General features: G+C 41.1%; 1 protein-coding gene across 11 annotated transcripts in view; it reads left to right on the top strand.

The window, feature by feature from the left end:
- syne2a (spectrin repeat containing, nuclear envelope 2a) overlaps positions 1 to 15,842 on the top strand; it is a 108,689-nt gene that overhangs the window by 4,416 nt on the left and 88,431 nt on the right. For 7 of the 11 annotated variants that reach the window (XM_078173925.1, XM_078173919.1, XM_078173920.1 and 4 more), the window contains exons 3-27: positions 630 to 691; positions 3,834 to 3,929; positions 4,089 to 4,166; positions 4,249 to 4,341; positions 4,608 to 4,804; positions 5,071 to 5,270; positions 5,705 to 5,805; positions 5,998 to 6,087; positions 6,329 to 6,442; positions 6,541 to 6,678; positions 6,892 to 7,056; positions 7,291 to 7,403; positions 8,689 to 8,857; positions 9,074 to 9,170; positions 9,331 to 9,536; positions 9,668 to 9,820; positions 10,944 to 11,081; positions 11,209 to 11,310; positions 11,602 to 11,769; positions 12,180 to 12,338; positions 12,425 to 13,096; positions 13,425 to 13,559; positions 13,858 to 14,013; positions 14,138 to 14,298; positions 14,634 to 14,970. In XM_078173925.1, the coding sequence (XP_078030051.1) occupies positions 630 to 691; positions 3,834 to 3,929; positions 4,089 to 4,166; positions 4,249 to 4,341; positions 4,608 to 4,804; positions 5,071 to 5,270; positions 5,705 to 5,805; positions 5,998 to 6,087; positions 6,329 to 6,442; positions 6,541 to 6,678; positions 6,892 to 7,056; positions 7,291 to 7,403; positions 8,689 to 8,857; positions 9,074 to 9,170; positions 9,331 to 9,536; positions 9,668 to 9,820; positions 10,944 to 11,081; positions 11,209 to 11,310; positions 11,602 to 11,769; positions 12,180 to 12,338; positions 12,425 to 13,096; positions 13,425 to 13,559; positions 13,858 to 14,013; positions 14,138 to 14,298; positions 14,634 to 14,970 (4,100 nt within the window). The remainder of the gene's footprint in view (positions 1 to 629; positions 692 to 3,833; positions 3,930 to 4,088; positions 4,167 to 4,248; positions 4,342 to 4,607; positions 4,805 to 5,070; positions 5,271 to 5,704; positions 5,806 to 5,997; positions 6,088 to 6,328; positions 6,443 to 6,540; positions 6,679 to 6,891; positions 7,057 to 7,290; positions 7,404 to 8,688; positions 8,858 to 9,073; positions 9,171 to 9,330; positions 9,537 to 9,667; positions 9,821 to 10,943; positions 11,082 to 11,208; positions 11,311 to 11,601; positions 11,770 to 12,179; positions 12,339 to 12,424; positions 13,097 to 13,424; positions 13,560 to 13,857; positions 14,014 to 14,137; positions 14,299 to 14,633; positions 14,971 to 15,842) is intronic. The other 4 variants (XM_078173918.1, XM_078173921.1, XM_078173923.1 and 1 more) reach the window with 4 other exon arrangements.

The following is a 15,842-nucleotide window of genomic DNA, read 5'->3' as shown; positions in this document are numbered from 1 at the left end:
AAGACAACTTCTGGTAATGTCACTTTGATTAATGTCAAGTTGTCATTATAAGCACATCCCAAACAAATTTAATGTAAACTTGCCATGACAAAGACATCTTCTGGTAATGTCACTTTGATTAATGTCAAGTTGTCATTATAAGGACATCCCCAAAAAAAATAATGTCAACTTGTCATGACAAAGACAACTTCTGGTAATGTCACTTTGATTAATGTCAAGTTGTCATAATCAAGACAACCCAAACAGTGTCAACTTGTCATTAGAAAACCTGAATGACACTTAATGACAGCAGTCATAAACGTTCATGACATGTACATAATGACCGTGTCATGTCATAGTTATGATAGTGTCATGTCACCCTTATGTAGATACCTTCAAGTAAAGTGTTACCAACATGTCTTTGTGATCAAAAATTATGTCACAAAGTACTTGTTGCTACTGCCAGCAAACACAAGCGTACAAGATCCACAAAGAGTCATCATGTTTCCTTTTAATGTGTTTATTATGTTCACAATCAAATATCATCTGAGAAAGAGGATTTTAGTGTCCAGTACTTCATAACTGTTTTTATGTAAGACATTAGAAACATACAATTCAATCACATCTTTTTGTGTGTGTTTCCTCGACAGTGGAGCATGAGCAGATTCAGAAAAGGACCTTCACCAACTGGATAAATGCTCAACTCGCTAAGGTATGTTGAAATATCATATTTATGAGTGACGCTTATAAGAATAATGGAAATGCAGCCCCAAGGGGCACAAGCCAGTGTTTTCATTGGGCCGGTCCCGAGCCCGGATAAATGCAGAGGGTTGTGTCAGGGAGGGCATCCGACGTAAAAACCCTATGCCAAATCAAACATGCGAATCACGAATATGACTTCCATACGGAGGCAGACCCCTGAAGGGAACAGCCGAAAGAAGAAGAAGCTTATAAGATAGATGAACATTAACTTTTGTTGCATTTGTTGATGTAAAAGTAACACATACTTATCTAATTGTAAAGATCAGATAGCTCCTGGATGTTTTTTTAATGCTTTGCTCTTCCATTTTTCAAAGCAGTATTTCTACTGATTTCTTTTGCTTTTAACTAAATAAAGACCCAGTGCTTTATCAAAGATGCTCCCACACAAAGGTTAGATTCAACTGTCAGATAGGACATATTCATCCATCCATCCATTTTCTAACCGCTTCTTGAGGGTCCTGGGGGGCTGGAACCTATCTCGGCTGACATTGTGCAACTATCACAGGGCTGACACATAGAGACATACAGCCATTCATACTCACATTCACACCTACGGACAATTTAGAGTCACCACTTAACCTGCATATCTTTGGACTGTGGGAGGAAGCCGGAGTACCTGGAGAAAACCCACGCTGACACAGGGAGAACATGGAAACTTTTACAGAAGGGCTCCAACACCTAGGATGGAACCAGGAACCCTCTTGCTGTGAGGCAACAGTGCTAACCACCACACCACCATGCCACCCTAGGACATATTCAATTCAATTTTATTTATAAAGCCCAATATCACAAATCCCAATTTGCCTCAGAGGGCTTTACAGCATATGACATCCCTCTGTCCTTAGGACCCTCACAGTGGATAAGGAAAAACTCCCCCAAAAAGGGTAGAAACCTTAGGAATATCTTTTGGAGATTATCTTTATGGCAGTTAAAGTATATTAGTGAGTGCATTAGAGAGAGGCAGGAGTAATGATGCAGAAAGGGACTGATGAGAAAATGTTACACAATGCTACAGGTGTATATGCATCATCACTTCACCTTTAAGAAACTGTCTATTCTTAAAACCCTTTGGTGTTGTGACCCTTTCCACTACTGACTGTGGTTCCCTCTTGATATTGTATATGCATCACAAAAGAAAGAAACTGTCTTCTGCATGTACTGCATGGCATCGCTTTTCTTAAAGATATACTACCCAGGATTGTCTGTTACTGTTTGTGCACACGCTTGCCAGAGAAAGTGAAAGTAAAAGGCGACTTCTGATTCACCATTGTTTCCCGTTTTGCCTCACTATGTTTGCATTTCGCATCTCTTGGATGTCTGCTGGTTGTAATCTGGCAACTGGTCGCTTTTATTTTTTTCATAGGTTTCAGTAAAAGTTTGATATGTTACATCTGTTGTTGTCAAAACCTACTATTAATTTGAGAGATGTCTCAAGAAAAACCTGATCAAAAATACTGATTTATGTTTTACTGCGACATTAGCTGCTTTTCAATATGCAATATTTGGACAAGAATGAACATTAAGATACAAAAATATATGTTTTGAGAACTCTACCCAAACTGTGTTGAAAAATGACATTACCATGCTGTGGTCAGGCTGTAAATGATCTGAAACAAGCTGTAGACATGCTGACTCATTGTTCAGACAGAGAGGTGCAGCGAAGCAGCTCACCGTGAGTCTTGTTGGAAAGAGACCTTGAGCTGCGTGTGACACTCAGCTGGAGTATAAATAGTGTTTCAGTGAAGCAGAACAGCACGTAATCTGAACTCAGCCACCTCCTCCTAACCTCCTGTCCATATGACTGCGCTCTGAAATCATTGGTTCATAACCTGCCATCTGTTACACCAATCTGAGTCCACTGACAATCCCCAACAGGAGATATTTCCTTTATGTCTAGAGGACAGTGTTCACTGTTGTCACTGTTGGCTTAAAGCTTTGACCCAGACACTTTTGGATTAAGTTTACTATAGTTTCATAGCAGCAAGTTTTGGATAAATCATGTCACTGCAAAATTAATATTTATACACAGAGTTTTTCCCTACAAAGTTGATCACATTTCCCAGAAACCATTTTGCTTCCTGTTGAACTTAAGATTTTCTTCTGTGGTTTGCAAATAAATGATTCAGCACATTTCCCACCAAGTATGACCGAGGATTATTCATCTATTTGATATTTCACAAGGCCCCAACTGAATGTGGTGATGATAAAGAAGACGCCCCTCAGGATAGTTCATGGTTTGAGTAGGTATCTGTTTCAGTTCAGGTGCAGGAGCGTGCTGCTAGCTGTCAGCTGCTAACTGCCCAATAGAGTTTGCTAGGAATGAGTCCTAAAACCAGCAATGGAATTAGTATTTTACCACTTATGATGCCCTCGTCTCAAAGTCACTGGGTTTTTTGAATGAGTTTTTGGTTAGATTCCTGAAATAAGGTCTGTGGTTAACACAAGCTTCAGAGACTTTCATGTTTTGTTGTGGCTAAGTGAGATTACAGAATATCATCACGCCAAACCATGCCAAACATGGCTTTACAGTCTTGTCATGGTTGTGACTCAAAGTCATGTAATCATAGTGTAGTTTGTTAATAGCTGGCGATTGCATTTGGGCTTTAATAACCATGAAAATCGTGTTCATTTGTGAAGACTATCTTCTTTGTTCACCACAGAGCGGCAATAATCCAAAATCCAATGGAAAAATCCCATAAGCTTTTTGTTGAGGGAACCAGCGCAATGTTAACTTAATCAGCCTACAGAAAAACATCATCCCTGGAGCACCTTATAGCCATGAGCCGAGCCTAACTTTTCTTTAGTTGACTGATGTTTATGTGATGTAAACTACGAATAAAACATAGTCCGGATGAAGATTCCCTCAGCCTCTGATTGTGACAGTACTTAGATGCAGTCAGCTTTATTGTAATTAACATACAGTTTTAGGCTACACATGTATGTGGGTTGTTTTTCCTGTACTACTACTGTAGTAGATGAAACAGGTGACATTAACTATGGATAATAGCTTTCATCTTAACTCACCTGCTCCTTTATCTCGTTGCAGCTGGACAGATGAATCACTAAGACTTACATTTTCTGTTTTGTTACAGAGATGTCCTCCCTCGTGTATGGCAGACCTCTTCTCTGACATCAGAGATGGGTCACAGCTGCTTGACCTGCTGGAGGTGATGAGTGGTCAACCTATGGTGAGTTACAACTGCATGCGCCTGTAAGTAAGTTGAGTAGATTTCATATTCCTCCAAGAGATCTATAATCAGTCAATCGTCAAGTTTTTGGGAAGTAAAAACATGCTAACATGAGCATAATTATCACAATAAAGCTGACAGTGTAATTTGCCTCCACAGAAAAGACAAAGGGGCCGAGGGGTTTTCCAGCACAGGGCAAACATTGAGACAGCACTGAACTTTCTCAAGAAGAAATCTGTAAGTTTCCTCAAAATAAAAAACATGGCATCTTTTTGTGCAGTGGGTTCTTATTTCCAGTTGTTTTGGTTGGTTGGTTTAGATCAAACTGGTGAACATAAACATCCCAGATATCATAGATGGACGGCCCTCCATCATCCTCGGACTTGTGTGGACCATCATCCTCCACTGTCATGTGAGTACCAGTTGTAAACCAGTGCCAGAACAGATTAGTCTGATACTGCTGCTGTGAAAAAGGAACTAGGTTCCATATGTAGATATAAACAACCTATTCTAAGGTTCTGCTAATATATCCCTCTAAATCCTACACACTGGACCTTTAATACTTAAAGTGAAATACTTTACGCCAATTATTTTTGTCAGATTTCATATATGTATGAACCTTTTTAAAGATACTGATAACTTAATGTCCAATATATTGTTACACTGTCTCTGTTTCAGATCGAGGAGCTGGCCAGCACTCTCGCCTACAACTCTTGTCATTCCTCCCTCGACTCTCTGGCCAGCCTGGACTCCTTTCCTGGCAGCCCCATCCCAGCGAGTCCAGTCCCTGCAGGCCGGACGTCACCTCTCCACAGACGCTTCCAAGTATCCGCCAAGAAGGCCCTGCTCATGTGGGTCAGGGACCAATGCAAAAAGTGGGTTATCGACCATATACATATATGAATGCTTAAAGACATGTCACGAGTGTGGAATTTAAGAAAGAGGTAGGGTGTAAGTTAGACCAACACTGTTCTTTGTAGGGTTTGCATGTTTTCCCTGCTTGCGTGACTTTCCTCCTCCCCACAGTTCAAAGACATGCTCAAGACATTCATAAAAGTCTCATGGACACTAATCCAAGCAACACTGTCTTTGTCCCCTTCTTTTTTTATTTCATGTTCTCCATCCATCTTTCTCTCTGTAGGGTCGGTTGCTCCATGAGTGTGAAGAACTTCAAGTCGAGCTGGAGAAGTGGAGAGGCCTTCTTGGCCATCCTGTGTTCTCTCAGACCACAGCTGGCTGATCTCTCACTGGTTCAGTCCAGAAGCAACCAGGAGAACCTGGAAGAGGCGTTTCACCTGGCCGAGAGGGAACTCCACATCCCCCGCCTGCTCGAGCCCCAGGGTCAGGCTTACTACGTAATATTGTTGTCACAATATTTCTAAATAACCAGGAGCATGACAGATTACTTAACCAATCAGCAGTAATAGTCATCATAGATTTTTGACTTGACTTTTTCAATAAAACAAACAAAAAAACAAAAAACTGATGACTTGCTGCTCCTAGGAAGCACAGAGATTATTAGAGTGTATATTTCATCATTTGGCAACAAATCTAAAACTGATTTTCCTTATTGTCATCTTATAAAACATCGTATAAAATGATAGTTGGGTTGAGTCAAGCCCAGTTCATACCAAAGATTCGTAATGACGAAACAGTTTTAGAATGTTGCATAGAGATGATACATCGTCTCATCTAGTTGCATTGGTGTGAACCCGCAAGTGTTTGGAACATTGCAGAATGTGTATGTAATTGTTGTGTATTTTTCTGCACCTCAGATGTTGATGTTGAAGACCCTGATGAGAAGTCCATCATGACTTACGTGGCCCAGTTTCTACAGTACTCCAATGACATGCCGGCACCTGATGACCACCTGCAGGTCGGCAAACAAACCACCATTTTTAAATGACTTTACTTAAGAACTGACCTAATCTAATGTACGTCTGCATCTCTACAAATCTTCTCTACTGTTTCATGCTGCTTCCCTTCCCTGTTTCAAGCCTGAACCCACAATCTCCTGCATGAAACTGTTAATTATTTTCCCTCTTCTCCTCTGGTGGCGGTGGTGTAGCTGTTTCCTCTGGTCCAGCCCTTTTCTCTCTCACCTGTGAACTTGCCTGCTCACTTCACTCCAGCAATCGCTGTTTCCCCATTACGCCAGGTATACACCAGGCAAACATGTCCTTCAGTTAATATTTGTCCATTATTAATGTCTTTTGGGGTCAGAAAATATTGTCCTTATGGAGTGAAACGCACCGTAGTTGAGGTTTGCTGTTAGGTCTGTAGGAGTCCACATACTTCTTACTTTTGTCTACTGATTATGCACCTTGAAGCTACATAATCAGCTTGCTCTTCACTTCGGTAAACACAGAAGTGCAATTACAGACGGTTTTCCATTGTAGGTTTCTCCAAGTGAGCGAGCACTAGAGGTGACTTGCTGGCTGCAGCAAGCCTTCGAGGAACTATCAGAAGCATGGACAGCGACAGAAAAATCCAACTTTGCAGAAAAATATCATGTAAGCACAAGAGCTCAAAGAAGAAAACATTCTTTCGTGTGCATTATTCTGTATTGCAGTACAGTGATTTGAAGTTGTTGCTATGTTTGGTTTCTCAGGTGTTTCAGAACGTTGCTGGTTCCTTCACTGAGCAAAGGAAACCAGTGATGACCCTCCTTGCAGCCATAAGACGCTGCCCTGAGCTGAGCCAAGAGCAGTGTGCTCTCAGAACAGCATGGGATCGTCTGGAAGAGAAGGTGAGGAAGTTAGTGAAGAAAAATGGGACAAGCTTTTGTCCCCAAGTTTGCTTTTAGTCCTGCTGATTCACTTCCTTTGTCTCTCTCCAGATGAATGAGAAATGCTTACAGAGCACTCCTTGGACTACATTACAATACCCAGGTTTTGTGCTTATCCCACGTTGTGTGTGTGTGTGTGTGTGTGTGTGTGTGTGTGTGTGTGTTGTTCCCCAGCTGCAGAGATGTAAAGCAGACCTGGACTCCAGCCTTCCTCCTCCTCTGAACTCAGTTGTCACGTGGCTGCAGCGTGCAGAGGCAGCGCTGACAGAAGAGGGAGGAAGAGTGGGAGATCATGCAGATGCTGCTAAAGAAGCAAGAGCTCAACAAGACGTGCAAAAGGTTATTTATATTTTGAAGCTGCAAAACAGATTTGATCTTTTCTGTTTTCAAAAATCTTAAATGTACAATATTTATTCAGTGTTGTGAAACCCTGGAAAAAATCTAAAACAATGTATAGGCTTTGGGACAGGGATGGGGCAGATGTGGCCTACATATGAACAGACAGTATAACAATATTTTGAGATATATAACATGAAACTTCTGCTAATCTTTTTTGCTGTATTTTTTTTTCAGTCATTAATGAGAGAGATGAGCCACCACGTCAAAATCCTTGATACCTTTCTCAACATGGATGACTCAGGGAATGAAGTAGTGCCCCCTGAAAAGTTTGATGAGATAAAAAGACGGTATGTTACATAATTATTTTAACTTCTAACTTCCATAATTACTGGATTTTATTAAGATCAGTTTTCTCACATGGACATTTAAAGGTCCAGTGCTTGAGATTTAGGAGGATATACTGGCAGTCATGGAGTACAATATAATAAGTATTTTTTCTTTAGTGGATAATCACCTGAAAATAAGGATTGTTGCGTTTTCGTTACCTTTGAGTGAGCCGTTCATTTCTACATAGGGAGGAGGTCCTTGTCTTCGGAGATCTCCATGGTGCACCGCCATGTTTCTACAGTAGCCCAGAACAGACAAACCAAACACTGGCTCTTGATAGGGCTGTTCATTTTTCATGTTACGCTTTCAGGCTTTAGTGTTTTCACGTCGGCCACTGTTGCTAGCGTTGGAAAAACACAAATTCTTTAAAGTGAAACTGCTTTATTCAGTGTTTTCACCTGTTTAAATCAGCGTCCATTTATTTTTGAGAGGAAGAGACCTCTGCAGATAATTCGGCTCCTGATGTAAATCTTAAGGTATCAGAGAAGAAAGGTGAGCACAGAATTGCAGGTGCTGGGCTAGTGGGCCGTCTCTGACACACCAAACAGCATCAGAGAAACACTGATTTGTAGCGTGAAACTGTTTTACTCAATGCTTTTATTTGTTTAAATCACCTGGTCCATTTGTTCTGGAGAGGAAGAGACCTCTGTGGATAATTCAGCTTCTGGTTAAAACCTCTTAAAGAATGATCACTATTCTAACTGGGAGAAGTTTCAGCTGGTTGTAACCTGCAATTCTCACTAAATCTCTTTCAATCTTAAACACTGGACCGTTAAAGCCATTAATCTTTAGAGCTACAGTTGGTAACTTTTATAAAAAATAATTTTGTGTTATATTTGCTGAAACTGTCGCTCTATTCTGAAAGAAATAAACGAGACACAGTCTGTGAAAAAAAATAAATGTCTCTCCTCCTCTTCCTTCTGCTATTAATGGCACTTTTACTGTTAAGCCATAAAATGACAGAGTTTATGACCTGGACTCCATGTTTCTGGCAACATTTGAGGCCAGAAAAGCCAATCTTGAAGTAACAGCTGAGACTCCTCGACTCTGATTGGTTGTTTTTGTTTACCTGTGGTAAGGCCATTAGAAGCACTACAAGGCAATAGAGTAGGCAGAGCAATATGATTTTTTTTTTTATAGATTGTCTCATTTAGTGATGTATAAATATAATGACAGTTTCAGCTACATAAAGAAAGTACCAATAAAATGAAATAATGTATTAACGCCGTCTTCATCTGAAAACAGTTTAACCAATATCCGAGTCACTGCCAAGTATCAAGGGATCAAGTTGGAATACCGGGAATGCCGTCACACTGTGCTGGATCTCCTGGGCCGCATCAGTGCTAAGCTTCAGACCTGGAAAGCTCCCTACAGTTCCCAGGAGACAGTACTTCTGCTTCTGCAGGACTGGCATGTAAGTATCTGAAAGAGCAGGAGATAAAACCTTATTTCACTCAGAAACATACTGATGTGAGCCACATTATTGTGAGATAATGGAATGATATACTATCATGCTAACGCGATAAGGATTCAGGGGAATAAAATTACTGGTGTACTTTTGAGTCATCTGACAAATTATGCTCCCTGGAAATCCAGAAATAATTCTGACTTCTGTTGTTTATTTGTCTAGGAAACAGTGGATCGCCAAAGCTTGCTGTTAATCCTGATGGATGCTCTCCAAAACCTCAAGGAGAAGGCGAATGCTTACAACAGCAAGGCAGCGCTAGGTATGAGCTAAATGTGTGCTTGTGACAAGAGCCTTCAACCACATAATCCTAGCGTAATCTCTGCTGTATTGTAAACTCTGCAGATGGTATACATGTCTTGAAGATTTTTTTTATTTTCTAAAACTCATGACTTCACCTTTACACACTTTTCCCTCCCAAGGTAACGACTCCCAGCTTGTTACTCGTCAGGTGAAGGAAGCAGAAAGTGAAGCTGAATTGGCCACACAGGTTGTGACGGCAGTGAGAGGGACGATGGAGAGAGTGCTGTCTGCGTGGGAGACTTACGACAAGTGCCTCACTGCTCTACAGACATGGCTGGCACAGGAGATACAGTCGAGCACCCAGTCTCCTGCTGCGGGGACGAAGGTAAAGTCTTGTCTGGAATTCTGTCAATGAATAACTTAAAAAGATTCCTTCATGACACTCACTATACAGTGCAGTGTTTGGAAGCAGCAAGAGCCAATTATTTTTTTTGTCTTTTGGTGTGGGTGCTGCAGGACATGAGCGAGTTTACATCATGTCAAGCTAAGTTAAACGAGGCGGGGAACTTCCTCATTGAAATGACGGAGCCTTCAACCAGCCTGGCTCTCGCTGAGCACCTCAGCAGGGTCAACATGCAGTGGGCTGAGTGCATGAAGAGGACAGTGTTTGTAAGTATGTGTGTTCTCACTGTTCTTTACACACAGGCGCTGACTGTACGTCAAGGTGCAGCTAAGATTAATAAGTACAATGTTCAGAATGTACAGAATTAAGCTCAAAGATCAAAACCTATTGTTTTATTTTGAATGTGTAAAAATTACCTTTAAACTTAGGAAAACAGCTGCAGAGGAAGGAGTAATCAGATCTTTTACTTAAGTAAAAGTAGTAATATCACAGTGTAGAAATACTCTGTTAAAAGTAAAAGTAAAGTCGTAAAAATGAAATCATCTGTCAAATACGACCACATAAACCCGAGCCCCTACACAAATTAAGTGACACAGGAATATGTTAGCATATTATACAATAGGTTTAGGCTGTAAAATGAGCTTACAAACAGCGTAACAGTGCCAAAACAGAAATTACTACGAGAACAATGTCGCTTACCTCTCCCATGGACTACAACAGCAAAAGGTAAGAGGCAAGGCAGGAGACACCCCTTTATATGTGGGGGACCCCCAAAGGTGAATGTAGGGGTACAGAAACTGAGTATCAAATGTTCCACATATGGAGGCCTAAGTGTGTCAGATATTAACAACTGAAACAAAATTTGTGTAATTATAATACTTGATATTACCAATGTACATTTGATTTTGTTACACATATTTCTGCTGTACAATTGACCCTGTCACAATAATACGTCAAACATATATTCGTTGATTATATTTCTCTTTTGAATGCAGGGCAGTCGAAAACTCTAACTTAGTACTAAGGGAGAGAGTTCAATTTTTGTTTCACTGTGGGGTAAAAACTGTTCCTCAGTCTGGAGGTGCAGCATTTCAGGGCTCTATAGTATCTTCCAGAAGGCAACAGTGTGAACAGGTCGTTAAAGGGGTGCTTGAGCCTTTTTGCGTGTGTTTTTACTTGCTGGACAGCCTGTTGCCCTCCAGGGACAAAATAAAGTTAAAGCTGAAGTATATGGATAAAGTAGCATAAATGGAAATACCTAGCTAAAGTACAAGTACCTGAAAATATGGACAGCACTTAATTAAATGTACTTGGGTGTTTTCCATCACTGGATAACAGGACACACAGACATTAACAAAGGTTGATTGTCATGAAACATGTCTTTCTTAGGGGGTGTCATCGGAGCCCAGTGTCAGCCCCATGTGTCTTCAGATGGTGCATTCACTGACCCAGGAGGCCAGCTGGCTACTGAGGCAGCCGCTGGAGGTGGCCTCAGTCTCACTGAAGGCTAACAGACAGAAACTACAGGTTGGCAAAGATACTAATTAATTAATGAATGGTTGGATACAAATCCACAGCAAAATATAGGCATGATTTTTAAATCTTTCCATACCTGAGCTAGTATCTCCTTTTTGCTTCTTGTGCTTGTTATCAGCTCCTGAGCAAAAGGATGGCAGAGGTGGATCTTTCATCTCTCAGTCCATCCCCAGACTCTCAAACAGCCCACATGGAGAACCTCCAGCAAACTCTCCCACAGGTACTCTGCTGCAAAAATTCTCTGACTGTGATGCATTTCAACAGGCCCCATTTCTTACTCCAGTTTTTGATGTAACCCATTCTGAAGCTTTATTAAACACATGCACAGGTGAACATAAATCCACTGCTGAGACTAGAATGAATAAGCACTGCAGTTGTGGCTGTTGATGCATTTACAACATCAAGATTTGTTATTGACATATCACCCTGTGTAAATAGTGCTGCTCCCCTTTGTTGTATTATGACAAGCTAAGGGTAGGGTTCGTCCTAATTGCTTGTATCTGTGCGACAGATGGTTGTTGAAGCCGAGAGGACCTGTGGAGAGCTGCAGCAGGCTGCATCCAGGCTAGAGGGCTGTCTAGCTGAGCTGGACCACTGGAGCACAGACGCCCAGGACTGTTACCAGCACCTAAAGGAGGAAAAGCACAGAGGACGCTCTTTGCTGGAACCTACAGCCAAAGTCAGCAGACCAAAATTCCAGATAAATTTTAGAGTCCTTAGAGTCCCTTTTGTCCAGATGTTTCATCTTATGTGCTAATTGTTGTTTCTCAATAATTATCTGTGAATAGCGCGGGTACTATTTGTGTTACTACTTTTTTGTGGATTGTCAGTTGACTGTGTTCTCAGATATGCACAAAACATTATGGTGTGCACAGATTCTCTATGGGCCAGGGGAAACAGTGAAAAAGGAATGATTCTTGTGGTATCTGTGCACTGTGCACCCTGAAATAGTGCTGATAGTGTGACTTTAGGGTAAATAAAAAGCTTGAATGTCACCTGTAAAGTTGTGAAACTATGCTAATGTTTGGTTAAGGTCCCTAAAATTAAACATTACAATACAAATAATACAATGTAGACAATATGCTCTAGGCGCTGATATCTCGAGGCATGCAGCTGGAGAACCAGGTTGTAACTGAGAGACAGGATCTGCTGGACCTTGTGGCACGAGTACGGAAAACCTCTCCTCTGCAGCACCTCTGTACGTCCGGCATACAGGACAGGATCTCAGAGACAGTCTCCCACTGCCAGGTCAGTTTATCAGTGTATGGTAACCTTTTTCAGTTACCGTTTCTCATATTTGTACAGTAATTTTTTGTATGTGTTTAATTTTCTAGGAGATTCTTGGAATGTTCAGCAACCTCGGATTTCGGCAGCACGTTGAAACAGCTCATCAGACACAGAGACAGCTCGAGGCAGGGTTACTTGTTGTGGTCAGAACCAAACATGTAGACCAGGTTGGGAATGTGATGCTGCAAGCCCAGGACTCAAATCAGGCTTCACATCGGATGCTTCAACAAGACGCAAGAGCTCCCCAGGGTTGGCCTAAAAACAAGCATGTGAACACACAGGGTGAAGCAACCATTGTTAAAATTGTTAAACCACGTGTCGGAATCCAAACGCTGCCTCTGCCAATCAGGGAATCTCGTATTCAATCTCCTCTTGCTCAAACTGTAAAAGCAGCTGAATCTGAGCCCATGATGCAGCCTCCGCCTTTTTCCAAATCTAACGCTCAAGCTCCACGTCCGAGTCAAAATGATCAACTTCAAACACCCCCATCACAAACTCGGATATCGATCTCCAGAATAAAAGGGCAGCCAAACACTCAGAGTGATAAAACACCTCCACAGCCGCCGGTTATGGTCCGCAGTGAGGTTCATTCAAAAGCCCAGTCCATGGCAAGGAGCAGACTGGAGAAGGCCAGGTTTCGTCTGCAAGGACGCATCCAGCAAGCCATCAAGTTATTTGGTGGCAAAGAGATTTCGGCATCACAAGCTAAGAGGAAACAGGTACAGTTTTTCAGTGGTTGGAAAAAAAGTATATTAAATAGTTCCTCATTCAGTCTTTATTTTCAGATTTTTTTCCATCAATTGCCAAAAATCCACTGTTGCATTTGCTACAAAGTGTGAGCTGTGTCCAAGTGCCTGTAAAGCCAGCTGTCTGCCCACATCAAATGCTTTAAACAGAGCAAAAGCTTTTCATGTTGCAACATCCAGACCTTGGAAACTCAAAATTTTATTTCAGAATTAGGACACATCCTTTAAATGTCTGTGGTGTTCTGCTTCACTTGGCTGCCTGTTTGTGCATATCCGTCCAGCTTTATGTCTTTCTATGCAGAGGGCTTTAAAGATTCTGCAGCCTGCCATTCTCGAGGAGTTCCTTGGAGCTGTGGAGGGTTTTGGGGCCTTTTGCACCGGGCCCCAACTCCAGGACTTGATGCTTCTGTCTGACTCAGTCAGAAAGCAGTGGGAGGTATGACAGGGACCATACACAGGAGATTTAAACTCTTAACACGATGTGAAGAACTGTATTTTACGAAATGTCAAACTATGTCTTTAAAACAATGAAATGATAAATACATCCAGTTAGATTTCATTTAGCTGTTGACACAAGTAACACAATAACACACATTCATAACTGAGGAGCCCAATTAATTCAGTATTTATTAGCTTGAACAGCTGTCATATGCCTTAATAAATTGTCACCATTAACATGTTTTCTAACAAATGTTCATTAAATAGCAGTGTCTGCTTGTTTGTGTCACACTCAGGATGTACTCAGAGAAATGGCTGCCTTTGTTCCCATCTTATGGTCTAACATCAGAGAGGGAAAGCAGCCATTTTCTGTTGTGCAACGTGAAACCCAAACTAACGCTCTGCACAATGCCACTGACCAGACTGACCATGATTTTTTGCTGCAGCAACAGGTATTTGTCATAACTCTAATGTCTGTTTAACGTCTGATGGTGCTGTGTGGCAAACTTTATGATTTTGGCAACAGATCAGAAACATACGTGGTTTCAGTTTCTCAGAAGTTGACATTCCTCCCAGGTCATTGAAGACGGAGCTGCGTCTGTTGACGTCGAGTCACTCCAAGAACTGTGTGAAACACTAACACCGAGACAGTCCTCCTGCCTGGCAACGGACCAACTGAGGGAGTCAGATGAAGCGCAGGAAACACAGCCCAGTGACACAGTGCTCCCACCTGACTGGTAAGATGATACCAAGGAGATGCTGCGTCATGAGGTGTAATATATTAGCCATGACCGCATTTAAGAGGGAAGTTATATGACCAGCGTGCCACTTCAAGTCAAGTTTGAGTACTTGATTTTTACCAAGTAGGTGCTTGTAATAATTGAATTTGCTCCAATAAACTCTAAAATTAAGTTGAGCTGCATTGTTCAATTGAAGCAGACAGCTTATTTATCAACAACTGTCACTCTGTAATCCTTAAAGTCTATTAATCTTAATGAGATTCCTGCAGTGACTGAGTGGTTCTAACTGACTGGCACCGACCTCCCCCTTGATAAACCGTTTTTGACCCCAGCAGGGGACAGCAGCTCCGGGGAAACACCCCGCTGAGAGCGACTGGCGTGTCGGCCGACACACAGCGCAGCAACAGTCTCCCACAGAAACAAAGCGTGGACAGCCAACAACAAGACTTGTCACCTGTGTGTGTTGCTGAGTCAGTGCTGCCTCGTGCTGATACCCTCCAACTGCGAGATCAGGATGTCCCAACACAGAGTGAGGATGTCCCGACGCAATGTAGAGGCCAGGGGTCAGAGAGCAAACTAAAGCCATCACTTCGATCCAAAGAGCGGCCGCTGAAAGCTCGTCTGCTGAACATCACAGAGGACAACCAGCAAACCCAAGCTCATGTACAGGTAGGAAGAGTGCAAGAGTGCTTTTGTTTTTCTTGATGTTCTCAGTTTTGTGAGCTCCCAGAGGCAATTATTTCATTTTGGAAAGTTTTAGGCACTTAAATTTAGCTTTAAAACATACAAATTAACACAGTTTGACATAATTGCTGCTTTGTAGTATGCCCTCAAGATGGAGGTAGTTTCAGTTCCCTTTTCCTTAGATGTACCACACACTTACTGTGGTTTAGAAGAAGTTTAGATTTCAAGTTTTTTTAAAAAAAAAATGTTTTAATTGTATTTCAGTTTGTGGCTTCCTTTGTGAATATCATAGTCCACCAGTGTATTCAACTGTAGATCATAACTTGGACCAGTCAGGCATGTTAGAATCCTCTCTAACTAATGAGACACATGACATTAAGAATAGTGACAGTATGTTTTGGCATCAAAAAAAGAAAAGATTGGCATTGATAAAGGAAACATTGGCATTGAAAAGAATCCACTAAAAATTAAACACACCCATTAGAATTATTTCATGATATTATTGTATTTTATTCTATTTTATCTTCATTTTCATTTTTATTTTATTTTATTTTTATTTATTTTTATTTTATCGTCATTTTCATTTTTATTTTATCGTCATTTTCATTTTTATTTTATTTTATTTTATTTTATTTATTTATTTATTTATTTATTTTTATCTTCATTTTCATTTTTATTTTTATTTTATTTTTAATTATTGCATTCTGCAGGTGGGTCCAGTGACAATGATGTTCTCTCCGCAATATGCAGATTATATGTAAATCATGCAGTCCTTGCCTCTCCCCTCAAGCATACGAGAGGATGTTGATGCAGATAAAAAAAATTAAAGTCATTTTCCTTTTTCATTTTTTCTGACC

The sequence above is a fragment of the Epinephelus lanceolatus genome, chromosome 13 (assembly GCF_041903045.1).
Source record: "Epinephelus lanceolatus isolate andai-2023 chromosome 13, ASM4190304v1, whole genome shotgun sequence".
Taxonomy (NCBI): Eukaryota; Metazoa; Chordata; class Actinopteri; order Perciformes; family Serranidae; genus Epinephelus; species Epinephelus lanceolatus.
Note: the sequence above shows the minus strand (reverse complement) of the source record. Positions and strands in the feature narration are given on the sequence as shown.